This window comes from Corvus hawaiiensis, chromosome 23 (assembly GCF_020740725.1).
Source record: "Corvus hawaiiensis isolate bCorHaw1 chromosome 23, bCorHaw1.pri.cur, whole genome shotgun sequence".
NCBI classification, from domain to species: Eukaryota; Metazoa; Chordata; class Aves; order Passeriformes; family Corvidae; genus Corvus; species Corvus hawaiiensis.
Window position 1 is genome coordinate 7,466,768 of NC_063235.1, and position 26,636 is coordinate 7,493,403.

The 26,636-nt window shown below is 51.5% G+C and overlaps 1 protein-coding gene across 1 annotated transcript; it reads left to right on the forward strand.

Annotated features, from left to right (window-relative positions):
- On the forward strand, positions 1-25,016 carry WDTC1 (WD and tetratricopeptide repeats 1). Its single transcript, XM_048327094.1, has 16 exons — positions 1-169; positions 5,925-6,063; positions 8,379-8,462; positions 9,497-9,543; positions 10,694-10,805; positions 11,226-11,413; positions 12,077-12,259; positions 12,557-12,651; positions 13,761-13,876; positions 14,951-15,026; positions 15,641-15,737; positions 17,110-17,283; positions 20,562-20,797; positions 21,171-21,339; positions 21,748-21,940; positions 22,074-25,016. Exons 2-16 carry the CDS (start codon positions 5,956-5,958, stop codon positions 22,269-22,271), a joined length of 2,076 nt encoding a protein of 691 aa, XP_048183051.1. The 5' UTR covers positions 1-169; positions 5,925-5,955; the 3' UTR covers positions 22,272-25,016.
- Positions 25,017-26,636: the final 1,620 nt, after the last annotated feature.

Here is a 26,636-nt window from a genome sequence, read left to right on the forward strand (position 1 = left end):
GGGGGGCGCAGCGCAGCCCCGGACAGCTGGCGGGGGTAAACAGGGCCGGGGGCGGGGGGCACGGCCGGGGCCCCGCCGCAGCCCCTGCGCTGCGTCCCGCTCTGCCCCGCATGGATGGAGCCTCGCAACCTCCAGTGCCCGCTGCGCTCGCGCCCGGGAGGCCTGACAGGTAACGGGCCCCCGCGGGCCGGACGGGCCCCGCCGCCCCCGCGGCCCCTCCACCCTGTCAGACACCCCCCCTTATCCCCTTCCCTGCCCGCCGCCCCTCGGTGCCCCCTTCCCTGTCAGCTACACCCTGTGCCCGCTTCGCTCGCAGCTACATCTGCTGGGCCCCTTCTCTGTCAGCCGGCCCTTGGTGCCCCGTTCCTGTCAGCTCTCCCCGCTGTGCCCCCTTCCCTATCCGCTGCATCCCCCCATTCCCTCCCCAGTAAAGCACACCTCCTGCCCCTTCCCTGACAGCCGTACTCTCTTTCCCGTCAGCTGTGCCCCTCTACCCTCTTCCCTGTCAGCTGCCCGCCCTGTGCCCACTTCCCTCTGAGCTGTACTCCTCAAACCCCTTCCCTGACAGCTACATCCGCATGTACCCCTTTCCCTCTCAGCTCTCCCCCCTCACCGCCCTTTCCTGACATTTCCCCGCACCCCAGGCTCTGTCAGGTGCCCCCTTATTCCCCCGAGGAGTCTGACTCCTTTTAAGGATCTCTCCTTTATGCAGCCCCTCACCCCCATTTTTCCCGGCCCCTCTTCCCCCCCAGCCCTGCATCATCTGCTGGTACCGCCCCCTGCCAGGTACAGCTCCTGCTTTTTGGCTTCTCTTTCCCCTCCCACCCCTGGCACTGCCCTGTCCTCACATTCCTCTCCCCTTTCCTGGGTGTGACCCTGCTCTGCTCCCTTCTCTGCCCACTGTCCCCTCCTAAAGCCTTCACAGAAACTTGCTCTGCCCTGGTGGGTGGCCTGCAGCCCCTTCCTTGGAGAGGGGATCAGCCTCTCCTCCTTTGCCAGTTAAACTCCTTCCTGGAGCTGCTGGGCCATGTGGGACTTGGCACTGGGATGTTGCTTGTGCTGGGCTGAGGTGTTACCTGGCATCTTCCCTTTTTCCCGTGGATGTGTCAGCTGGGGATCAAGGGAGAGGCAGGGTTCCAGTGGGAGGGCTGAGCTGGACGCACCGTGTGGCCTGAGTGTGTCAGAGTTTCCCTGACAGTCCCCTCGTGCTGGCTCTGTCAGGGTTCACATCTCACCTCTTCTCCTGGCTCCCTGTTCCAGCCATCTGTCCTGGCCAGCCACTGCTGCTCCTGACAGCTCCTTCAGCTGGAGCAAAACCTTCTTTTAACAAGGTGTTTACTGCTAACCAGGTCATTCCCTCTTGGTTTTCCAGGTTTCCAAAAAAAAAAAAAAAAAAAAAAGTTCCTATCTACATGTATATATTTTAATTTGATCTGTGACCTCTTGGAAAGTCAAGGTAAAGAAAGCAGGGAAATAAGTTGTGAGGATAAAGAAGCCTCTTGAGGTGGGTTCTGGGTGGTGTTTGGATGGGTGAAATGATTCGTAGATGCTGAAGGGAAGGGTCTAAGGAGTCTTCCCTTGGGATGAGTTGTGTGTCCAGAGGCTCGTGGTGTGCAGCGTGCTGCTTTTTCCCAATGACCTTGAGTTTGGAGCCTGAGAAACCTGAGCACATCCAAGCAGTTAGGAATTGGATTGCTTGTTTAAAACTGCTGATTTCAGGAGGCCTGCTGCTTTGTGGAGTTCCTTGGGGTGGATGGAGCTTTTCCAAAGGGGGCTGGGGCTCTGACCCCCCTGTGCAGAGCCCGTCTCTGTCATTGTGTTGCTGTGGGTGGGAGGTGCTCAGGTGGTTCCGTGAGAGGGAAATACAATCCAGCAAAGGAGCAATCCCCCAAATCCAAGCTGTGGTGGGAGTGTTTGGTGTTTAATTGATGGAATTATTTGTGTTATCACTGTTAAGGCTTTGTTTCCAGACCTGGAGCAAGTGTTCCTCCCCATGCCCTGGAGTACCCTCTGGAAGTGTACTTTCCCAGGAGCTTAAGGGGCTTTTAAATGACTGTCAGTGTAAACAGAGCCTGCCAGATTTGGAGCCCACAGAAATCTGTGCCTTGTTAATTTTTGACTGTGGATTTAAAGGCCAAGTGTTGCGAAAGTTCTGTTTGTGGCCCTGGAGTTTTGTGTGGCAGCAGCAGGAGAGTCCAGGAGGAAAGTGCAGGGAGCTGCAGGTGGGCTGATCCTCTGTGAGCTCCAGGGAGCACTTTGAGAAGAGGTTGTCACTGGATGAGGTGACAGCTGTTACTGGATCCCAGGTTTTTGTCCTGTCTGGGGTGTTCCAGGTGGGTTTGGAGCAGTGAGGGATGAGGGAAAGTTGTCCTTGAAGGGTGATAGAGAAATGTGCCCTGGTGTCATCTAAGGAGTAACCCCAAAGAAGTCACGGAATCATGGAATGGTTTGGTTGGAAGGGACCTTACAGATCGTCTTGTTGCAGTGGCAGGAACACTTTCCACCAGCCCAGGCTGTTCCAAGCCCTGTCCAGCCTGGCCTGGAACACTCTCAGAGGCAGGGAGGGATGGGATCCTCTCTTGCGTGGAGCCAGAGTGCAGCTGCCTGTGGAGTCAGCCCTGGCAGCAGCAGTGCAGATTTATCCTAAACCGTCCCTTGCTCTGGGGCTTAATCCCTCATTCCACCAGGAGCTGGTTGTGCAGGGTTAGTTAAAAGCCAGGAGCTGCAAGAATGGGTTAGAGCAGAATTTGCACAGTGGTTTTGCCTAAAGAGGAACATTCTTTACCAATTTCCATGGTGGAAATTTCCAAGGAATTTCCAATTCCTTTGGTGGTGACAAAGACAGGCTCTTTGGAGGGGCTTCATGTTTGGAAGCCTTTGTATCTAAGAAATTGGGAGGCACAGTTTATTTTTGTCTGATTTTTATTATCTGTATTTTGCAGGAGACCTACAAATCTTGGGAGATTTTGTGTTTTGTTCCAGGGTCAGTTTGTAACTGGAGGCTGGATCTGTACAGTGGTGGGGTCAATAGTCTTTAGTGTTAAGAACACTTAATATTTATTTTATTTATTTAATATTTGAACAAGGTAACTGTCATATCCATGGGAGCTGGGAGTCTGGGACTGGGATCAGTTGTGGCTAATGCTCAAAATGTGATCTGGAATGAGAGTTTGGGCTTCTTAATCCTTTGTCTGTGATTCCATGATAATTTAAAGGTTCCCAGAGCCTTTGTAGTTGTGGAATACCTGTTGAGCAGCAACAAATAGCAAAGGGAAAGGAGGAAAGGCTCTTGGAGCCTTCTTGGCCAAGCAAAGGCACAAGATCCGGGAGACTTTTGAGCATTTTACACCATCCAGTTGCCAAATCAAGCACTTTCCTGGATGGAGAGACACCTTAAACTCCCTCATTCCTGTTTGGCTGGGTTTTATCCAAGCCTGTTACCCAAGGCCTGTTTTCCTCACCTGTGTCTTTTAAGAAGTAAAGTTAAGATGTGTTGATCTCCTGAGACCTGCACTACAGTGTTTTCTGCTGGGGCCACCTCTGAGTTACCACAGCCAGCAGTGACTTGTCCAGAGTTGGGAAGCTCCACAATGCATCAATAATCCCAAAAACACTCCCAGAAATAGCCAGCTCCTGTGTATTGCTGCTCTCACCTGGCCAGGGTGGGTGTCAGAGTTCCACAAGGTAGAAAATGCTGGCACAGAGGAGCCTTTGTTGAAAAACCAGGGAATTCGGGTCTGTTAAGGAGTGGTGGTTTTGGGGGGTTTGGATATTCCTTCCCTCTGGGCATCCTGTTCATACAGTGGGTTTATAGGGTATTAATGGTTTTGCAGTGACTTATTTAGCTCTAAGTTGGCTTCTTGATGTGGGTTAATTATGGCTGAATATGGGAGATCTGGGCCTTTCCATGCACACACATTTTTTCACATGTGTCCTTGAGGTTGTTTGGTGCTGTTGGAAGAGAAAGGAGCTGATTAGAAATCAGCCACAAGTAGAGATAGGAAATGTGACAAAAAGACTCCTAAAAGAGCAGTGGGGTGTTTGTCAGTCGGGAGGGGACAGCCTGCCTGGCCCTGGCATAGTTCTTTGGGGTCCTAAGAACAAAATTCATTTGCTCTCAAAGAGGAAGACAGGAAATCTGCCCAGCAGGGAAGAAGAGGAGGAAGCTGGATGTTGCCTGGAGAGGGGAGACTGTGGGCAGAGCTGGGAATGTTGTAGGGAAGCAGTAAGAGGAGTGGAAGGCTGCATATGAGACTGAGGCATGAGATGTGCTGGGATATTGTCCCTGTGTCTTTTGAGGATGGACTTGGGGTTAGTGGATCAGTCACTTCCCTGGAAAAGGTTGTGCAACTGCCACCAGTCACTGGTCACAGGTTCCTGCTGCCCACCCTGAGCCTCCCCTGGCCCAGCCTGAGGCCGTTCCCTCTCCTCCTGTCCCTGTTCCCTGCCAGCAGAGCCCGATTTCCCCCCCGGCTGCCCCCTCCTGTCAGGGACTTGTGCAGAGCCACAAGGTCCCCCCTGAGCCTCCTTTGCTCCAGGCTGAGCCCCTTTCCCAGCTCCCTCAGCCACTCCTGGGGCTCCAGCCCCTTCCCAGCTCTGTTCCCTTCCCTGGACATGCTCCAGCCCCTCAGTGTCTCTCCTGAAGTTTGGGGAAGCAGCTCAGAAACTTCTCAGGAGCTGCAGAGTCAGCAGATCCACCTGCCCTTGTGCCCAGATGCTGCTGCTTCCTCCCCTTCCTGTCCTTGGGAGTCATTCCTGAGGGAAGTTGTTGTTTTTGTGGCTGCCCCATCCCTGGAAGTGTCTGGGGCTGGGCTGGACAGGGCTTGGAGCAGCCTGGGATAGTGGAAGGTGTCCCTGCCCATGGCAGGGTGGGACAGGAGGGCCAGTGGGAGCCCTCCTGTGGCAGCAGAGAATCAGATGAGGTTTGCCAGGACTCCTGTTTGTTGCAGCGTTTCTGTGAAATGCTCTTGTTTCAATGAATCAGCATTTCCTGATATAGAAGAGGAAAATTTTGGCTTGTTCTGCTTGGAAATGTTTTTAAAGAGGATTTAAAACTAGAGGGTTACATAGGACAAAATGGGTGTTTGAAATTTAATTTTTATTCTTTTTGGTTTTTTAAAGAGAGCTGTAGAAATATCTAAATGGGCCAGGTTGTGGGATGGAAATTGGGGGAATTACAGCATTTCTCAGGGACTGACTGATCCTTTGCTAGGCAGCCTGTCCAGCTCAGGGTTGTGACCATCTCTCTGCAATTTGAATGGTTTTTAGCAGGAGTAGCCAATTCCATGGGGTTTCAGTTATTTAGGTTAGTACATTAAACTCCATTAAGAGCGTGCAAAACTCTTAATTTCTCCTGGAAATTCAATTTTAACTGGTCACCCCTTTTCTCTTGCTGAGGTAATTAGGTGTTCAGTTGTCACCTCGTGGTTGGCTGTTGTGATTTCCAGGGAACGTTCATGCCCTTTTGGCTATTTTAGGGCTGTTTTGCTGATAATCCGATGTAGCAAAGGAGAGAGAAGAGGTGGCCAAAAGCACCGATGCTGTGTTTATTCACAGTGTAACCCTTGTTGGTTGTAGAGTTTGGGAAACATGACCTTGGACGTGAGTGGTCATGGAATGGTGGGAAGGAAGCCTGGGATAGGACACTGCCCTGGACCCACAGGGTCTTTGCTGGGATAGGAACATGGATTTTCCAGGCCGATGTAGTCCTGGAATTCTGCTCATCATGAATTTCTCCACAAACTGGGAATGGCCTTGAGTCAGACATTCTTTGTTCTTCCATTGTCCGTTCCTTGAGTTCCTTCAGGAGCCTTTATTCCGAACTTTTCAGTTCTTAGCCACCACTATTTCTGGGAAGCAGAGCTTGGCACTGCGAGTGGCCTAACGTGTGGTGTCCCTGCCTGTGTCCCTCCTGTCCTGTCCAGGTAACTGAATGCGGATCCTGGCTCGGCTGGGATGCTTGGATGCACAGCAGCTCTTCCCGTAGCTTCTCTTCGTCTGCCCCACTGCAAGAAGATGGCAAAAGCCAACATCACCAGAGACATCATCCACAGGCAGATCAAGGTACGTGTGAGCCCTGTGGTGTTGGGTGGAGAGAGGTGGAGTCAGCGCTGGATTGGGAAAAACTCCTGGTGTTGCCTTTCCTTGGGAAGAGATCTCTGTTATTTACATATTGATAAGCCCTGTAAGGAGCTTAGGAGAACAAACACGCAGGACCTGTCGCTGTCCTTAATGGAGATCTGGGATGAAGTCTGGCATGACAGGAGCACAGTTCCTCTCCCCGGGCTGGTTTGCCATCAGCAGCTCTGTTCCCTTTGAGTTGAAGGGAGAAATAGAGCTGCTTGTGTTTGGGCACCACAAAGGCCCTTAGCCAGCTTCCCTCTCTGCTTTCTGTGTTCTCCCTGTGTGATCTTGCCATCAGAGGTATTTCTGACTGTAGTAAAGCTAATGATCTCTGTCACAGCCTCTCTGTCTCCTTTTCTTTAGAGAGTGCTGTGTTGCTTCCTTTGTGTAGGGAAAAAAAAACTTGTGCAGTGGTGGGATCAGTCATCTGATGGCTGCATTTGTGGAATATCAACGTGAAAGGACTGGCTGCAGCAGACACAATAGGCAATTATTGCTTGGACTCAGAGGCCTGAAATCATTTGCAGCTTTGCTGATAATCAGCATTCAGGAAAAGGATCTGTGAGTAGCCAGAATAAGGAACTGGGAGCTCGAGTGCTCACTTTGCAGTTTGGTACCAAACTCGGTTATAAACTTGTAATTTAATCCATGTGCAAAGATTTATTTTGCTGCCCTAACAAGGAAGGGCTGGTTCTGTGGTTTGAGCCTTAGCCTGGGACTGTCTCACACTGTCTGCTCTGTCAGACTTTGATGTGTGACCTTGGAAAGATTGCTAAGTCAGGCAGTTCCTTGTAGGAAAAGCAATATCCTACCCCACAGCCCTCACAAAGCCACTGAGGCTGCAGTAGCACAGAACTGTACCTGCAGCACCTTGCAGTGCTTTAGGAGTGCTCTCCACAAAAATACATCAAGGGGTTTGAAGTTTGTCATGGAAGCTCCTACAAAAAGCCTGGTTTGTTTTGCCTCCAATCCTTTTATGTCTGTCTCCATTTTGTCTTCAAATAGCTTTTGGTGTGTGAAGTTCATTACTGAACATTGGGCTGGGAAGGGAACTCAGCACTTGTGTGTCTGCTCTGGGACTGCTGATGTGCTCAGAGCACCAGCAGGGTGATTTTGACATTGGTGTTCCCACCTCGAAATGCTGATGAGGAAGGATTAAGTTGATGAGTGTGGCTTGGAATGGGACCACAGCTGGGTCAAGTCCTAGGGAAGAATCTCCTTGGACATTAGATGTTCCATCCAGAATCTGACTTGCATTCCCTCTCCTTCATTCCTGCCTCTGCAGTTGGCCTTCTTTCATCAGAGCCATCTGCTGATGCATCTGTGAGCCCTGTGAGATCACAGGGGAAACAACTGTCCTGCTTTCCTTCACCTTCATTTGTACTGACGCAGTTCTGTGGCAGCTGTTCCCATCCCTCTGGAACAGCCTGTGCCGTGGCTCTGCAGCTCCCGCTCCCTCGCTGAGGAACAGCCCATCCCTAAAGGAAGCTGGCCAGTTGCACTCCCCACTTCTTTGCCCCATGGTGCTGGTGCCTTGGGACAGGCTCTGCAATGGCAGAGTTCTCCTGAGCAGCTCTGCTCCAGTTCTGCTGTCCTCAGGATTGAGGTCCTGCTGAAATCCTTGCCAAGGGGTAATAACAGGCAATCCCAAGTTCTTCTGTATCTTCTGTTTCAGGCCCAAAGTAGGGTCAGCTCATTCTGCCTCAGTGTGGGCCTCTCAGAGCTGGTTTTGGCTCCCCAGCTGGAGCCTGGCACTGGTTAAAATCAGTTCAGGGGCAAAGATTGTGATCTGCCCACCTGGAGATGTTCAAAGGATGGGAAGGCTGTAGAGGGACTTGTCACAAGGATGTGTAGGGGTGGGACATGGGGGAATGGCCTTGAGCTGAAGGAGGACATGGTTAGATGGATCTTGGGAGGGAATTCTTCCCTGTGAGGGTGGGCAGGCCCTGGCACAGGTTGCCCAGAGAAGCTGTGGCTGCCCCATCCCTGGAAGTGTCCGAGGCCAGGTGGACGGGGCTTGGAGCAACCTGGGATGGTGGAAGGTGTCCCTGCCCATGGCAGGGAGTGGCACTGGAGGGGCTTTAAGGTCCCTCCCCACCCAGACCATTCTGGGATTCTGTGACTCCTACTACAGTACAGGACCTGTGGGCACCCCAGTACCTGGGGTGATTTTTAAACTTGAAGAATCTTCTCTGGAAGGGCAAAAGGAGTGTTGTGTTTGCTGTAGTCAGTGTGGTGCTTGTTTGGCCCTGCAGGAGAGGGGAGCGCTGGGCTTCGAGCGCCACTACCACGTCACCGACCCCTTCATCCGCCGCCTCGGGCTGGAGGCTGAGCTGCAGGTGAGTGTCCAGAGAGCAAACCAGCTCCTTGGTGTGCACCTCACTGCAGGAGGGGATGAAATTCACTTTTGTGAGGTAAATGCTGATTTCTTGGTCCCCCAAACTGCATTAGAACCAGGAGTAGCTCAGTGAGAGCTTGCGTGAGCTTTCTGCACTACCTGGTGCGCCTGCAGGAGAACCCTAGCAGGGTGGGCATCACCTAATCCCAGCACTGATCCCTGAAGGAGACAATTGTCAGCTGTTCAGCATACTCAGCTCTAATGGGATCTCTAAGGAACAGGTTGTAGTGCACTCTGACATACCTTAGAAAAGATTTTAAGATCATACAGAATATTCTGAGTTGGAAGGGACCCCCAGGGATCATTGAGGCCAAGTCTTAAGTGAACAGCCCGTCTGGGGGTCAAACCCACAACCTTGGCATTATCAACACCCTGCTCTACCCAACTGAGCCAACCTCTAACACATCAATTATCTTGATTTGGGGGAGAAAAGGATTCTTTTGTCCCCCTTTTCAGTCACATCGCCCATATCAAACGCTGCTCAACACTCCCCCACATCCTGGTGCAGGTTGGTTAATGTGGATGAAGATGGATGATGTAGTCACCCAGCAGCAAGGTGCTTCTAACAGAGCTATCAAAAGTGCATTTTCCCTGTGTTCCCAGAGTGCCTGTACACGTAATTTGTCAGCCTAGCCAAGGGCTTTGGAAGCAAAGTCACCTTTCCGTGCGTACAGCGGGATTTCAGCTGTAGCCTCTGAGACTAAACTGCCATTTTATTCAACACTACCTTTTTTTATTTGTTTCATTTTGCCTTTTCTACCCCAGCTGCTCTAGCATGTCTCTCTTTTCTGGAGGAGCTTATCTACCAAGTGTGTGGAGTTCTTTGCAGGGTTGGAATAAAAAAATAAAGAACTCTGCTTTTGTTGGAACAAGTTGTTATTTGTGGGGAGCTTGCTGTGGCCTTGTCTTAGGACAGCTCTGTTTGATAAATCTGAAGTTTGAGTAATACCATCTTCCCTTGTTTCCTTCCCTCAGGGTCACTCTGGGTGTGTCAACTGTCTGGAATGGAATGAAAAAGGAGAGTAAGTATGTGGCTTCATTTGGGGGATCAACAAAGCCATAACCCCAGGTTTTCCCAAGAGTAGGATGTAGGTCATCTTATCATAAGCAGCTGCTTCCCATTTCTAGTAAAGTGGAGCTCAAGCTCAGAATTTGAGCTGTAGTAGAGCTCACGCTTCAAAAGAAGCTTTATTTTGTTAAATATATCTGGATATTATTAGAAATGCCCCTTTAGTGAGTTCAGAAGGGAAATGGTCAGACTAAGAAGTGGAGACTGAAGGCTGCTTCTCTTCTCTTAAGTGGTATTATGGATTATAATGGATCTTTAGGATTTGCCCAGCTGGTGGTGACATTTCCCCACCCCCTTCACCGTGCTGTTAAAAGCTGCTGCTGAGGGACAAATATCCGAGGCAAGGAGGTAGAGAATTCACCCCTCTGCAGTTTTAGAGGGAAACTAAAGAGCCACTTCCATTAACCAAGTGGAATGAAGAGTTTCTGCATGAGAAATGAGTGGATGGAAGGAAGAGGGGGTATTTCTGGACATGCCTCTTACAACATGCAAAGTCTGCCCTCTGATACTCTTCAGAATTATTTACCAGTGAAAATTTCATGTGCTTGAAAGAGAATGGCTACAAGGAGATCTAAGTTCAAAAGAGCTGAGAGTTGCAGATGCCAGGTTCCTTTGGTTCAGATGCAGATGGATGGACAAGGCCAAGAGCACCTTGCAATGGCTTTGCACTTAAAAAGCAGTTTGTGGTTCACCCCATGAGCCCTGGGACTGCCTGGGCACATCCGGAGCCTGGGAATGAGTGCCTTGGCTGGGCTTCAGGGATGATGTGGAGCAGTTAACACAGCCAGGGTAATAAGGAAGGCGGAGGCCCCGCATTTTGTTGTTGAGCAAACACTCCTGTTTTCCCATCGGAATCGGGGTGAGGTGCTTCAGTCAGCTGTGTTTTCCGTGGAATGGCTATTTGTCTGCTTTAGCTCCTTGACCTGGCTGAAGGGATGGGTGCACGGTGAGCAGCAAGGACAGAGAGCTGAAGGAAGAGAGGAAATGGGCTGCTTAGGGCTGAATTAAGTTAATGGATGTCTGCGGTCAAACAGCTCCACGGACCCGGGCATGGTGTGGAACAGAAGAATTCATGGTGCATATTTGTCTCCGGTTCCTTTTAGCTTGTTGGCCTCTGGCTCTGATGACCAGCATACCATTGTGTGGGATCCTCTGCACCACAAGAAACTCCTTTCTATGCACACAGGACACACTGCAAACATCTTTTCTGTCAAGGTATGTGGTTAGAAGGAATGAGCAGCTAACAGAAGCAGCAACCTGAGCAGCAGAAGGATAAATCCTTGCTGGGAAACATTTTCCTGCAAGCAGTTTTCCCCCAAAAAAAGTTTAATATTTCTACTTATGGGGAAAAAGGGATTAAATCTAATATTGCACTCAGTTTATGCAGATCCCAGGCTTATTCTCTCCGTGAATTGGAAGGAAATGGTTGTAGCAAAGTGGGATGTGTGACAAAGACACTCTCCTGTGTCCTGCTGTAGCTGGTGACTCTTGAGTGTGCACGCTGTCTGTGTAATAGGGAATAACATGGGTTAGCCCATGTTCCCGAAGCAGAATTCCTGCTCCATGACTGCCAGGGTGTCCATGTCAGCAGCCTCGGTGCTTCTCCAGCCTGAGTGTCCCATCCCTCTCCCGCAGTTCTTGCCGCACTCGGGGGATCGGGTCCTCATCACGGGAGCTGCAGATTCCAAGGTGCACGTCCACGACTTGACTGTCAAGGAGACCGTGCACATGTTTGGAGATCACACCAACAGAGTGAAGCGGATTGCCACGGCTCCCATGTGGCCAAACACCTTCTGGAGTGCAGCAGAAGATGGGTTAATCAGGTACAGGATTCCAGTTGGTTTGGTTGTGGGAACCATCACAATGTGTGCTGTGCACAGACCTGAAGAGAGGCTGTCTCTGTACTAAACACCTTAAACTCGTCTCTGCCTTCCCTAAAACTGGAAAGATTTATCTTGGGGAGTCATACATACTCTCCTCAGCTCCTCCATTTTCCTCACTGCTGGAAAGGGTGGCCAGGAAAGGAACAGGTCATGACTTGGGAGTTAAATTTGGAACTTGAATAAATCTGTGCACATTATAGATCTGCTTTTAATGATTATCCTGATACTGGGGCCTAGTGTGTGTTGAACTGAGGTGCTTCTAGTAACCTGTGGCACCAATGACTGTTGTTCATGTCCTTGGTGTCATCTCTCTTAGCTGTGTCAGGAGGGGTTTAGGCTGGATATTGGGAAAAGGTTCTTCCCCCAGAGGGTGCTGGGCACTGCCCAGGCTCCCCAGGGAATGGGCACGGCCCCAGGGCTGCCAGAGCTCCAGGAGTGTTTGGACAATGCTCTCAGGGACAGGGTGGGATTGTTGGGGTGTCTGTGCAGGACCAGGAGCTGGGCTGGATGATCGTGGTGGGTCCCTCCCAGCTCAGGACATTCCATGAGTCTGTTCCTGCTGTTACCCCATGACGTGTCTGCCCCACTCCCATCCCTTTGCAGGCAGTACGACCTGCGGGAGAACAGCAAACGTTCCGAGGTCCTGATCGACCTGACTGAGTACTGTGGGCAGCTGGTGGAGGCCAAGTGCCTGACAGTGAACCCCCAGGATAACAATTACCTGGCCGTGGGGGCCAGCGGGCCCTTCGTGCGGCTCTACGACATCCGCATGATCCACAACCACAGGTAACAGCCCCTGGCTTTGGGGGCACATTTCTGGTGCAGGAATCTGGCCAGGGCTCTGATGGGAAGAGGGACTTGCAGGGATCCAGCACTCGCCTGTTTCTGGGAAGTTTTGCTCCATTTTTTCTATCACCCAAAGTCTTTTTGATGAGTACATCAGGGTGGTGTGAGGCTGGTGACCCCACAGCTGTGTGGGCAGGAGGCCTTGTCCTCGTGGGTGGACAAGAAAAGCCGGTGTAGATCAGGCTTCCAGCAGTTGAATACTGTGGTTGTAATAAGGCTGTTCCTCTCTGTGGGTAGGAAGAGCATGAAGCAGAGTCCTTCAGCTGGAGTGCACACGTTCTGTGACCGGCAGAAGCCCCTCCCGGACGGGGCGGCTCAGTACTACGTGGCAGGTATGGGCCCTGCACTGGGGCTGACTGGGGGGACTTCACTGCCTGAAGAGGCAGAGTTCTGCCCATCACACACAAACCCCCTGCTCAGAGGATCTCTTCTGTGGGATGTTCCGTGGAGTTGCAGGTTGTTTCACTGGAGTGGTGAGCTAGCCTTGCTGCTTCTTGTCCAGCATAAATGAGTTTTTGTCACTCTTACTGGAAAGTCAAGGACTGCATATAACCTGGGCTCTAAAGGCTTTCCTGGAGTTGGTCCCAGCAAAGCTGCTGTTCAAAATTTTTTGGCACAGAAGTGACTTGTCCTCATCCTGCAGATAAAGAATCAGTGATGCAGTATCTGAGCAATCTAGATGACATTCTTCTCCAGTGTTCGTTATTTACTATCCTTTACCCCAAAATGTTTGTTTCTTTTTTTAAAAAATAGCTCAGACCAGCATGTTCAGCAGACCAGTTCTGACAGTCCTGCTCCTGATGAGTCCCACTAGGGGATTCCTCAGGTCCCCTGAATTGGTCATGCAACACATCTGCTGTCTGAAGAACAGAACCTGTGTGTGAGCTGAATATTTAGGAGCTTTGGTTTCGTTGTGCTGAGGGCTTTATTAAGGAAACCTAATTAGGGGGTTGAGGATGGAGGTATTTGCAGATGGCCACAAATCACAAAAGCCAAATCCTAGTGAATCCCTAAAACTGAGATTTGCTGGGTTCTGCAGGCTCGTTGTTAACAAGGCAGTTACAATTCCTGTCTTCATGTGGAGGTGGCTGTGCAAAATTGGAATCATGGAATCACAGAGTGGTTTGGGTTGGAAAGGACCTTAAAGCACATCTTGTTCCACCCCCTGCCATAGGCAGGGACACCTTCCACTGTCCCAGGTTGCTCCACACCCCATCCAGCCTGGCCTTGGACACTGCCAGGGATGGGGCATCGATACCCGGAACCTGTGAAAAGGCACCGTGCGTGTTCTGGTTCCTCATGGAGGGATCCAATAAACAGTGGGAAATGGAAAATCCCGTAGGTGCTTGTGCTCCATGGCTTTGCTCTTGTAAAAGGGAGCAGCTAGGGTAGAACAAAGACAACAGTTAAGCCAATAATTATGGACTTGTCCTCCTCACAGGGCACCTCCCGGTGAAGCTTCCAGACTACAACAACCGGCTGAGGGTCCTGGTGGCCACGTACGTCACCTTCAGCCCCGATGGCACCGAGCTCTTGGTCAACATGGGAGGGGAGCAGGTAAGGAGGCAGCAAAGCTTCACATTGGGTCACTGGACATTGTTGTGTGCTCTTGAAAATAGGTACAGCAGCTTCTCTCTGGGTAATGTGATTGATTTTAAACTGCTTTCTGATTAATTCAGACTAAATACTTGGGATTAGGGATATATTCGTTACGCTGTCACTGATCAAAGTTAAACTATGTTCTGTTGTGATTTTCCAATTCACATTTCACTCTCTGGAAGAGGAGAAAGAAAATAAACAAAACCAGTTCTGGAACTGACCTTTGTTGACCTAGAAAGGATTTCATAACTCATTCTTGAAACATCAAACTGCTTCTGTAATAGAATGTAGTGAATAAGGAACTTGGAGAAGCAAAGGCCTTCACCTGGAATATTGATTGCTTTAATTTTAAGCTCTGGGTGATATTCATGGATCTTTTGTAAAGCCTATCAATGGAATGAGAAAATCCTCCTGACAGCATTAATCAGCGTGGATTAAACAGGACCTTTGCTTGTGGGCAGGTTGCACTGTGCTTGTCCTCTGCAGCTCTTTCTCACATGTGCAGTCACTCCCTTTAGGAGGAGGTGAGCCGTGGGTCCGGCCTGGGCTGTCCATTCCTGTCCCAGTACAGCTGTAAATCAGGATTTCACAGGACTGCCCTGGGAGTTTCTCGGGAAATACTGGTTCCATCTTAGAGAGTCTCTTCCTCAGTGTCCCGCCTCTTTTGTGTCAGTTGGTGTTTGGTTTCTTCATTATCACTGTGTTAATTGAAATATCTTAGTTGCTCGAGTGAGCTATGAAGCTTTCTGAGCAGGTTGGTCAGTGGTCAGGTCATCTTTTAAGTTCTGCAGGTGTGGAGTAAGACCAGGTTCCTGTTTCTCAGTGTTATTCTCTGAACTGGGCTGGCCTGGGACACACCCCAGTTACTGCTGCCATCCCTTGTGTGTCCATCTATAAACAAGATTCCCAGTGAGAAAACTGGAAATAGCAAACACAAACAGGGAACTGTGCACCCACTGAGCCCTTTTTTATTTCTGACTTGAGCATCTCTGTTTTGCAGACTTGTCTCATGCTCTTTTTTCCTTTCCTTAGGTCTATTTGTTTGATCTGACGTACAAACAGCGACCATACACTTTTCTCCTCCCAAAGAAGTGCCACACTTCGGGGGGTAAGCGTGCTGCTGTCACAAAGGGAGTGAACAGCAGAGTGAAGTTCTGTGCTACACGACTCATTTTCAGGGTGCAGGAGGAAAATGAAGCCAGGTGTGGGTGTTGCTGGGCTGTTTGTGCATTGCAGTTCATACCCTGAGTTCCAAAATCCTTCTGCAGAGGGACAAAACGTGAGGGCAGAAGTGACCTGTGGAGAGGGGTGTGTGTGAGCTGAGAGTGCCTAAAGCTGTGCTCAGGGATTAAGCAGACTTTGTCAGTGGTTGAGGTGCTGGTGTCCTCCCAAACCATTCCAGGATTTAATGATACTCCAACTATGGCCTAAAATCAGTCGAAGCCCTTGCTGTGTGTGAGCTCTTAGTTCTGTGTGTGTCTGGTTTTCTGATCTAGAATTGTATTGCAAAGGACACTGCAGAGATTTGTAAATACAAGAAGTAGTAAATATAAGAGGACAAATCAAATCCAGGCGGCTGGAGCAGGTGGAGTTACGGAGGTTTTGTTTCTGCTCTGAGTGGGGCTGTCGTGTTGGCTTGGCCCTGCTGTAAAATAAACCCTGAGTTTGTATCATCTGCATTGATATTTAGCATGGTTGTATATTTCTTTTTCTAACCTTCAGAAGTGCAGAATGGAAAAACCTCTACCAATGGAGTGTCCAATGGGATCCATCTCCACAGCAACGGCTTCCGCTTGTCCGAGGGAAGGGCACACATCAGGTGAGGGCACACATCAGGTGAGGGCACACATCAGGTGAGGGCACAACTGCCCCTCCAGGGGGTTCTCTGGCTTTGTCCTTGTCCTTTGCCTCTCGCCAGGGTGAGGTGCTGCCAAAAAGGTGTGAAGTGCAAATCCCCTTTCCCTGCTCCTGGATCGCCAAGTGGCCTCTGTCCTCGGGGCTGTGTTGGCCTCTGGTGCCTGGGCTGTGAAAGGGAGTCAGACCGGGCAAGAGCATCCTGGGGGAAATTGTCCGTGAGGATTTTTCCTCTCTTATGATGAGTTAAGGTGGACAAAACTAAGAAATGATTTTTCAGGCCTGGAAACAAAGTGTCCTGAGTGGTGCTTGCTTCCTGGCCCACAGGAACTGTGTGTTGATAGTGGCAGAGGCTGCCAGGTGAAGGGACCTTGCTTCCCTTTGCCATTTTTTGGGCACTTCCCTGCTGCAAACTGAACCAAAGCAGCCAGAATTGTTCTGTGACAGCAACACTGGAATCACTACTGCCATTCCTGGCATGGGAGCTGGGACTGGATGGAGCCTCTTCTGTTGCTCCTGCTGATTTCTTTCTTTAAGAGCAAAATGCAGTTGGGGCGAAGCAGCAGCAGCACATCTTGCTGGCTGTTTTTCTTCCAGCTGATGAGACTTGGTTCTAAGTCGAGGCATTTATTTAATACCATATATGGGTAGTCTGGGTTCCTCCAAAGTCACTTTGTGGAATGTTTCAGCTCCTCTCCTCTAGATGGCCCCTCCACCGCGGCAGCAGGAATGGGGCTGGAATTTTGGGTTGCGGAGCATGGGCCTGGTGAGCTCAGATGCTTCTGCATTTGCATTGTTGTGCACTGCTAAAAGAGGATTGGAAATGTTGTTTATGCAGTCAAAACAAAGATGTATTGGTGAGGTCCGATGCTTAAAATACCCACTGCTCATTTTGGAGTGTGTCTCTGTAGATGAAGAAAAAATGGAAACAGTCAAATGATGGTCACACTGATGTAGTGAGACTGCCACAGGGTGGGGAGGCCCTGGCACAGGGTGCCCAGAGAAGCTGTGGCTGCCCCTGGAAGTGTCCAAGGCCAGGTTGGATGGGGCTTGGGGCAACCTGGGATAGGAGAAGGTTTCCCTGCCCATGGCAGGGGGTGGAATGAGATGGGCTTTAAAGTGTATTCCAACCCAGACTATTCTGGAATTCTGTAGTCAAAACCAAGCCTTTCTCTTAAACTCAGGTTCTTCAGGTCCAGAGTCCCTTTTTGCCTTTTCCTGAATCTTTTATTAGCCAGTCCAGCAAGCATTAGCTAAGCTGGAACTAAACACTGCAGACTCTGACCTGGAGTTAAGGATGTACAACTTACCTGTGCTGCTCCCTTCTTCCCCTGCAGCCCCCAAGTGGAGCTGCCCCCGTACCTGGAGAGGATCAAGCAGCAAGCCAACGAGGCCTTTGCGTGCCAGCTGTGGACCCAGGCCATCCAGCTGTACAGCAAAGCTGTGCAGAAGGCCCCCAACAACGCCATGCTCTACGGGAACAGAGCTGCTGCCTACATGAAGCGCAAGTGGTAAGGGGGCAGTGCCGCCATGGGTGACTCCCAGGGGCCACCTGGGTGAAGGACCTGGTTTCCCTCTGTGAGGGCGGGGTTGGGGTTATCAGATTGAGCCACAGTTGGGCACCTCTGGCTCAAAGGGATGGCACAGCTGTCTGTGCTGGAGAGATTCTGGGGAGCACAGCTGGTAGCAGCCCATTGTTGCACCTACTGATGTGCTGAGTGAAATCCTGACCCTTTCCTGTGTAAAAAGAAACCCCAAATCCACATCTGATTCACAGCATTCTGGGTGTCTCCAAGGGTGTTTGTGTGTCTTTGGGTGGTTCTGATCTGCATTAAAGAAGGGCTCTTAAATCTGCTGTCAACACATGACGTAATGGTGACTGTGCTTTGTAACATCTCCTGACAGAAGGCTGTTTTAGGGCTGCTGGGGTGGCTTTGGTTGCTGCTTTATCCAAGTACCTCACACTGCAGACACTTAGACCTGGTGGCTCCTGTGTTACCCCAGTTAACCCACACTCCCTTTGACTGGAAACAAACCTCTGGGAGGGATCTGGGGAGGTGGCAGATCCTGGCAGTCTGGAGGGGATTCTGCCCTGGTGGTTGCAAAACACCCTGTCAGCCTCTGCAGTAGGTAATGTCTGCTCTGACCAGTGGCCAGAGCTGCATCTGCAAGATACAGCTGAGTTATTTTAGTGCCTGTCCCCTTGAGCAGAGTAAGACTGAGTAGCATGACTTGCCATTAACATATTTAAAATAGCTGTGGTCCTTCATCTCCATTTGCTTTGTGAGGATATCCTTCTCCTGTCCCTGCTGAAATCCCCAGTATGAATTCTCCTCTCTTCTTGCCAAGATAAAGAGCAGCCAGCAGTTGTTGTGACTGTTGGTAACTGGCCTACTGGCTGTTTTGCAATAGCAGAGATTTGGGAGCTGCCTCAAAAAGACCTCAGTGTTCAGAGGGAGAAGAACAATAGGTTGGGATTAAGGGATGGAACACAGAAGCTGAGTGCTGATCTCATGAATGACATTTTTCTTATAGGAATCCTTTTTCCCGAAGGGTGTTGGCACATCTGAACCTTTCAGTGTGTCAGCTACTGCTTTGCCACAGTTTTGGGTAGCAGGAAGATGTGAAAAACATAGACACAGTGGGTTTCTGTGGCATGCAGGGGGTAGGATTTAAATAGCACTGAGCTGATACCTTCCAGGTGCAGAAAAGGGGCACTTTTCTGCTAGGAATAGTTTGTGGAGAGTGGAGAAGATGGCTGGGATGTCACTGAGCAGGAGGAGAGGCAGACAGTGACCCAGGCTGAACCACCACGTGTCTCTGAGGTGTTCTTGATGTCTGGAACAGGTACAGGCCACCCTCAGAACCCTGCAGGTCCTGCTTTGGCCTCATTCTCTAAATAACAGAGAGAGCAAGAAAAAATGAAGGTCTGTAATTTCCTAACCTCCCCTTGCTCATCTCCCTTAAGATGCTGCTCATATTTTCCAGCACTTCTAAGGCTGCCCTTTGAAATTTTGCTCCTAAAAGCCAACTGCATCCCCCTCTGGATTGCTTTCAGCAGTCCACGTTGGCAGTACTGAGCTGATTTCTAGTTCTGCACAAGCTGAGTCAATCCTGTAACAAAGGGAGAAGTCAGAGCCTGCTTTACATCCCACCATGTCCATTTTCACACCAGTCTGTTGGGCTGCCAGTGCTGGTAGTTGAGCTTGAAGGATGTTTGAGGGTGGCAGAGCAGTTTAAAAGCCCAGTCAGGTGTGCAAGTGTGAGACACCTGTCTGTCACCCTAACAGGTAACTTGCATTCCCTCTTTCTCTGACTGAAAGGGGCCTGTTGCTGCGTGTCCTGAATTAACCCTGGCAGTGTGCAGAGGCAGCCCTGGAGAGCCCTGTTCCTGCTGCAGATCTCATGGGCAGGGCATTCCACCCTCTGCTGTGCTGGGGAGTGGCCAATACCCACCTGGACAGGAGGGAGCTGCAGGGTGAATGGTTTGCAAAACATGCTCCTGCAAGATTTGGAGCTCCCCTTAGTAAGTCCAGTCACTGGGACACCTCTTCCCTGTTCCACCTGTGCATGAGGAGGAGCTTCTTTACTGTGAGGGTGACAGAGCACTGGGACAGGCTCCCCACAGGGGGTGTGGAGTCTCCTTTACTGGAGGTGTTTAAAAACTGGACACAATCCTGAGGAATGTGCTGTAGGGAGCCCTGTTTGAACAGGGAGGGCGTCCTGCATGACCTCCAGTGGTCCCTTCCCACCTGAGCCTTCCTGTGCTTCCCTGACAAGGGTTTCATGTGATCTAAAATTGTTGCTCTGCAAATTCATCATCTCCTTGGGGGTGTTTTGGACTTTGGTAGGTACAGTGCACAGAATCCTGGAATGGTTTGGGTTGGAAGGGGCCTTAAAGCTCATCTCATCCCATTCCCTGCCATGGGCATGGACGCCTTCCACTATCCCAGGTTGCTCCAAGCACTGTCCAGCCTGGCCTTGGACATTTCCAGGGATGGGGCAGTCACAGTGGGGCATGTAGGTTACAGGTATGAAACATTATTATTATTAACCATCAAATGGAGCCTTGGGCACTCAGCCTTGCCCTGCCAGCCTGAGCTGAGCACCATAGCAGGCTCAACAAGTCCCTCCTGCTCCCAGAGCACAGCCAGAGACAGCCCCATCCCCACAGCCCTGAGCTCGGGGAATCAGGCTGTAAACAGGATACAAATACCCAGTACGGCCCAGCCTGCTGTAACATCACTTCTAAAACTCCAGGATTTTTTCCTATAAAGGTGAGAAAAGGCTCCTGCTTGAGACATTTGTGCATTTGTGGTGGGAGGTCCTGCAGCTCCTGGCGGGGGCTCCGTGGGCCGGAGCTGTGCCGTGTGTCCACACAGGGGCACGATTGAGCTGTGACAGGGAGCCCGCCTGGCACGGGAGGGCTGTGCTGCCTGGCCAGAGGGCTGCTGCATCCTCCATCTTCAAAGGACTTCCCGAAATGTGCTGCAGCAGGGAGCTCTGCTCTCTTGGATTTAAAATGGCAGGTCAGGGCTGGCGGGGCAGCCTGGTGTGGTCACATCCCAGAGCTGCCTGTGGGCGTCTGCAGAGGCCTTGGGGAGGCTGGGCTGGGTCAGGTGGTGCCCCCGAGTCACGGCAAATGCTGTTAGTGAGCTCCTGGGGTGTGGGATTGTGTAGAGAGCTGGAAACAACAAGCTGTGGAGTGAAATGAGGGCTGGGAAACAGCAGTGGAAAATGTTTGCTGTTGCTGCTTGGGCTGGCTAATCCACCACTCCCTTTTCCTCAGGGATGGGGACCATTACGATGCTCTGAGGGACTGCTTGAAGGCCATATCCCTAAATCCATGCCACCTGAAGGCCCATTTCCGCCTTGCCCGCTGTCTCTTTGAACTCAAGTACGTGGCAGAAGCACTGGAGTGTCTGGATGACTTTAAAGGGAAGTTTCCAGAACAAGCACACAGCAGTGCCTGCGATGCACTAGACAGGGACATCAATGCTGCCCTATTCTCCAAGAGTGATAACGGTGAGTGCTGCTGCTCCTGGGCTTCTCCAAGGTTACACTGAAACCTAATGAGCACACAAGGACTTTCTTCCTTAAACTGCCCCTCTGAAGTAAAGCTCCAACTTCTGAGAGTGATTGATTGTTGCTGTGCAGAAAAACTAGCCTGAGCCTGTTCTTTCCTTGTGCCTGGTCCTGGTTTGCTCTTGAGTGAGAGTGTGATAAAAGGAGTCTGATGTAGCCAGGAGATAATCTGGAAGGAAGGAAGCTCGTGCTCTGAGCCCAGCTCCCTGCTGGAATTGTCCTTAACTCTTCTCTAAGGCTGCTGGGGTCTCCTGGGGTGCTGTTTGCTTAGAACTCCCCCAGTGGTGCTGAGGGAAACGTGTTGTCCTTCCAGCTGAAGACAAGAAGGGGGGAGGCCCCATCCGGCTGCGAGCCACAGGCCGCAAGGACTCCATCTCTGAGGACGAGATGGTGCTGAGGGAGCGCAGCTACGACTACAAATTCCGATACTGCGGCCACTGTAACACCACGACAGACATCAAAGAGGCCAATTTCTTTGGCAGGTATGCTGGCAGGTGGTAGCCAGGGGTGCAGGACACAGTGAGCAGCAGCAGGGTGCTCTGTTCTGTGGGATAAAGCCTCACGTGTAGCCCCATGTTCCCATTCATGAAATGACACGGACGCTGGTTTGGAGGGTTGGGAAAAGCTGGCGGGAAGCCTCCTCCTGTGTGGCTGCATGAGCAGCTGGTGAGGAGCAGATCCACAGAGGGCCTGGTTGGGCTAGCACTAAAGAAATCCATTTGGGATTGAAAACAGGGCTCCTGGGGATGCAGGGAACAAGCATGGGTAGCTTTACGTGGATCTGTAAGTGTGAGGGGTGTCAGCCTGCTGATGGTAGAAGCCATGTGAGATTCTCAGCCTGCTGGAGCCTGGCTCTTGAGTGTGACCCAGGCTCTGCTCCTCTGCCCTAGCAATGCCCAGTACATCGTCAGCGGCTCGGACGACGGCTCCTTCTTCATCTGGGAGAAGGAAACCACCAACCTGGTGCGTGTGCTGCAGGGAGACGAGTCCATTGTGAACTGTCTCCAGCCTCATCCCAGCTACTGCTTCCTGGCCACCAGCGGCATCGACCCGGTTGTGCGACTCTGGAACCCCAGGCCGGAGGTAAGAGCTGCAGTCAGAGCCTCCCGTGTCGTCGGATGCTCTTTGCTGCTGTCTTTTCCTACTGGGCTCTCCCGTTGCAGCAGCGGGAACAGCCCCTCTTTGGTCCTGAGTGCTGTCCCTCGGTGTCTTGCAGAGTGAGACCCTCAACGGCCGCGTGGTCGTGGACATGGAAGGTGCTTCCCAAGCCAACCAGAGGCGGATGAACGCGGACCCGCTGGAGGTGATGTTGCTGAACATGGGGTACCGGATCACAGGACTGACCAGTGGTGGGGCTGGAGGCTCAGATGATGAAGACAGCTCAGAGGGGCAAGTCCAGTGCCGGCCCAGCTAAAACAGAACTGCCTCTCCTTCCTCTAATTGTTTGGCTGAAAGGGAACCGAGTTTCCTTGGTCCTGAACTTTCTCTGGTGAATGACTGCACTGTTTCGCACTATGCACAGGGTAGGACAAGCTGGCAGGGGCAGGAGCGGCCGTCTCTAAACCATCACCTCCTCCTCCTCCTCCCCGGCAGTGCAGTCCGGGGTTTGCCTTTAGTGGAATTTAGTCCCAACAGGGGTCTTTGAGTTGTCTGTGAGCAGTGTAACTGGTGATTATTTTTCCAGAGCTGCTGTATGATCTGGTATAGGGGCTGTTGCCTGCATTGCAGGGGGGATGTTAAATTCCTGAATAAAATACAAACCTAGGGCAGGGGTTATGGAATGAATTTACTGCAGTGATTTTGAAGGCTTGACTGTGCTACCAGCCTGTCTAGAGGCCCCCGGTTTATGGTTGTTGGCCATGAAACACCTGTTTTGTCCCATAACATCTTTCTTCTGGCTTCCATCTCAGACACGTCAGCAGATGTAGCTGTGCTGTATTGAGGACTGGAGGTTGCCTGTCTTGTCCCCCTGTCTTAGCTGAGGGATCAGAGAAGGCACTGGGTGTGTGCAGCAGCTCCACGGGGCAGGACGAGCTTGCCCAGTTCTGATACTCCCTCCTGTGGTCCCTGAGCCCGTGGAGGGAGGTGACAGCAATGGGCACAGGTTGGATCAGAGGCCAAGGACTTGTGTAGCTAAAGCTGCTGAGGAGCGGGCAGGTGACAGCACCTCTCCATTGCCCAAGGTGTGTAGCTGTGTTTGCTTTCTCCTCTCCGTGTCACCTGTGCGGGAGCTGAGAACGTTGTCACCGCGTGAATGATGCAGCTACAGTCTGGAGTTGTCAGAAGCAGCGTTTTTGTGCAGCCAGCTGCTCTGTCTTGGCCAAGGTGGGCCTTCCCTGCCTCCTTGTTGGTGTAACATTGGATGGATTCGTGGTCCTCTCAGGAACCCTCCTTCCTCTTCCTGCTCTCCACGCCCTGACTGGCTGCAGAGCCAGGAGCACACCTGGAAACACAGCACTGTACTTCCATTCCTTCCCCCTCCTGTAACACACAGCCCTGTTTCCCCTCTTGCAGTTGCCAAACACTAAATACCCCACAGATCTTACACAGCTGTGCTACAACCACCTCTGGAGGTTGTTTTTTTCTAGGACTATCAACCAAGACCAAAGAGCCCCTGGAGATCTGAACCGCTCTGCGCTGTCTCGTGTCTCTTCCTGCCGAAGGTCTGAACATGTTAGCCGTGGTCCCAGGGGTGTGAGGTGTGTGTCTGGGAGTGTGCGCGCATGTGTGTGTGCTGTTCTTCCATGTGGTGCAATCCCTGGTCTTCCTGTTGCTGCCGTGGAAAGATGAGAGGCCTCCCTTTCCTGCCTCTGGCTGCCTCTGGCTGCCTCTGGCTGCCAGGCGCTGCCGAGCGCGGCTGCGCGGGGCTGCCCGAGCCAGGGCTGCCTCTGCCTTCCAGAACAGTCCTGGACACGAGGAGGGAGAGAGGTCAGCGGGCAGCATCTCTCCAAGGACTGTTCCCTGCAGAGAGAGAGAGAACTGGGACCTGAGGGTGCCCCTCAGACAGAGACTCGCCTGCTCTGTCCCAGGGTGAAGCCCGAGCTCGCCCCGGTGCTGTGGGAGCCCCTCAAAGGGACCAGCTCCCCGTGTGCTCTGCCCAGCTGTGGTGGCAGGACCAGCCTCCCCTCTGCTGCTGAGGCAGAGCTCACCTGGGCCAGGTGTCCCTCAGCTCCTGGGGCAGGTTTGTTTGTTCTCACGCAGTACCTGAGACTGTTGAGTTCACCTGGCTGGGGGTGCACCCCTGGCACTTGCTGCTCTTCCAAACCCAGAGGCAGCAGAAAATTCTCCTCACTTGGGTGACTTTCTGACATGGTATGCCCTTTTCTTTTTTTGCTTAAGGCTTCCTACTAGATGCATCTTCTTTTTTTTTTTTTTTTCCCCCCTCTCTTCCTCCCACTCAGACATTTTTTTCAGCTTTCAGTAGACGTCTGCAGACTTTGATTTTTAAACTGAGAGACTGAGATGGAAGGCTCTGAAGAGGACAGACCTCTCCCTCCCCATTCACCTTTTGCTGTGGCAGCTATTTTTTGGGTTTTTTTACCCTTGTGAGACAGTGCAGCTCTTTTACCTGCCAGTTGCAGTGTGAAAGCAACCAGATTCCCTGCCTCTGCAAGTGGGTTGCTGTTTTTAATGGCTGCTTTGGTTAAAAAAAAGAAGATTAATAATAATAGGAGAGAAGGGGAGAGAAAAATCTTTCTGCCTCTAGCCCCTTTTCCCCTTGCTGTGGGCAGATTACCTGCTTGTTGCTTGTTAACGAGGAATTTGTATTTATTGGTGAAGGAAAAAAACATGCTGGGGAAGTCAGGAGAAGATGTTGCTTTATTGACCTCTGCTGTTTACTTCAACCCCCTCTTTGGGAAAGCTTCTTCCTGCTCTTTCTGGTTAACTCTTTCTAGCCTGGGATATGCAGGGATGCCTCCTTTATTTTTGTATTCTAGCAATGGGCTCTCCGTTAGGAGACTCTAGGATTCTCTTAGTGTTGCAGTGACCATTGCTTCTCGCTTTTTCGAGTACTAAAGATGATCATCTCGTAAACTTTGCCCCTGCAGTTGTAGAGGTAACACACGAGCCTTACTGCCCTCATTAGAAGGAGCAGAAAACTTGTTTCTCTGGTCCCTGGAAGAGAAAGGGTTAAGCGATTAAACGATTCTTTGTTCTAGTTCTTTCTTGGTGTGTTTTGTTTGGGGGAATCGTGGTGGCTTTGTTCTACCTTTCTCCTCTGTGCGGGTGGGTGGAGGGTGGCCTGGTTGAGCCAGGTGCTGTCTGTTCTTCAGAGAACAGAGGCTCCGAAAACTTGAGTGGGAAGGGGGCTGGGGAGCCCAGAACGTGGCCCATGAGCTGTGGTGGCCACGGAGTCAGTGCTGAGTTAATCTATCCGGGTTTGGGAACTCAGAGCTGTCAGTGGCGCGAGGGTTTGGAGCTGCCAGCGCTGGGGTGGGGATGGGAGCAGCTGCCTGGGAGGAGGGGAGGGAAGCACATCCTGCAGAGCTGCTCCAGCAGTCCGAGGGTCTGAGGGGCTTTGTCAGAGACAGCAAAGCTGTAAAATCCTGGTGAGGTCCCTGCTGAACCCAGAAGCCAGAGGTGGGTGAGCAGAGGCACAAAGCTGCCCGAGCCCATCCGGCCTTGTGGCTGCTCTGGAAGAGGCCCCGGGCCGGAGCAGTGGAGCCCGGGGGCCCCGGGCAGAGCCAAGGTCACCTGCCTGAGTCACTGAGAGACCTCCCGAGATGTTCCCGTGTCAGCAGCAGCACATTCCCTGCCTTGCATGGCGTGTCCAACACCAGCCTTTGGACCCTGAGATGTTCCTTTGCTAAAGGATCTCACAAACTCACTTTTTCCTCTGGGTTCCTGCTGCAAAACCTCCCAAATACTTCCTTGCTCTCCAAGCTGCAGGCCTTAAGGGAGAGTTGGAAAACCAGGCTGTTATTTTCAGAATCCATTTGAACTCTTCTCTTAAAAATTCCTGTTGGACACCTTTCAGCCGAAGGTCTTTTGAGGCCTCTTCATTTCAAATCCTGTCTGATATAAATTATTGCTTTAAGAGGCAGCTCTGCTGTAACAAAGCAATGAGCATCCATAGCTGGAATTGGCAATCAGCTAATTGGGTCAGCTCTTGGAGTGAGTGGTTGGAAGCTGAGTGTTTGAATTGTGGGTGGAAATGGGTAGAAGGACCCAGAAAATGAGTTTTATTTGTCATTTGGGTGAGAGGATTGGGTTGAGGAAGCAGAGGAGGGATATGCTCTGAAATGTGGGGGGAGGAACAGTTGCAGCCTGACTGACAAATTCACTTTTCTCTGATGGAACTGTTGGCAGTGCCAGCAATAAAACTGCACCAGGCTCAAGATGGGTCCTGTGTCTGAGCAAAATGGGAGCAGGGTGTCGGGAATCTGCCTGCTGTGGGTGCCAGGAGCAGTTCAGTCCTTGTAGCTGTTTCAGGCCTTGCTGCTGCAGGAGAGGAGAAGGACGGGGACCCCCTTTAGGGCTAGCCTGGAGAGGAGCTGGGTCTTGTCCTGGATTTCACAGCTGAGAAATCACCATGACCAGCACTTGGCTCTGGGAGCGCTTCCACTGGTGCCCCTTGTCCCTGAGAAACCGGTGGCTTTTCCTTTAACCATGGAAGTTGCCCTGTGGATCGGCTGTGGCAGCTGGGGAGGGAGAGAGGGGAGGGAAATGCAGCTTCCCAGTGACAGGGAGAGAGAAAAGCCCCGAAGGCTGGAGCTGAGGGCCGAGGTGGCTCAGGGCCACTTTTGGGGAGGGTGGCTGAGCCTGGCGCGTCCCGTGG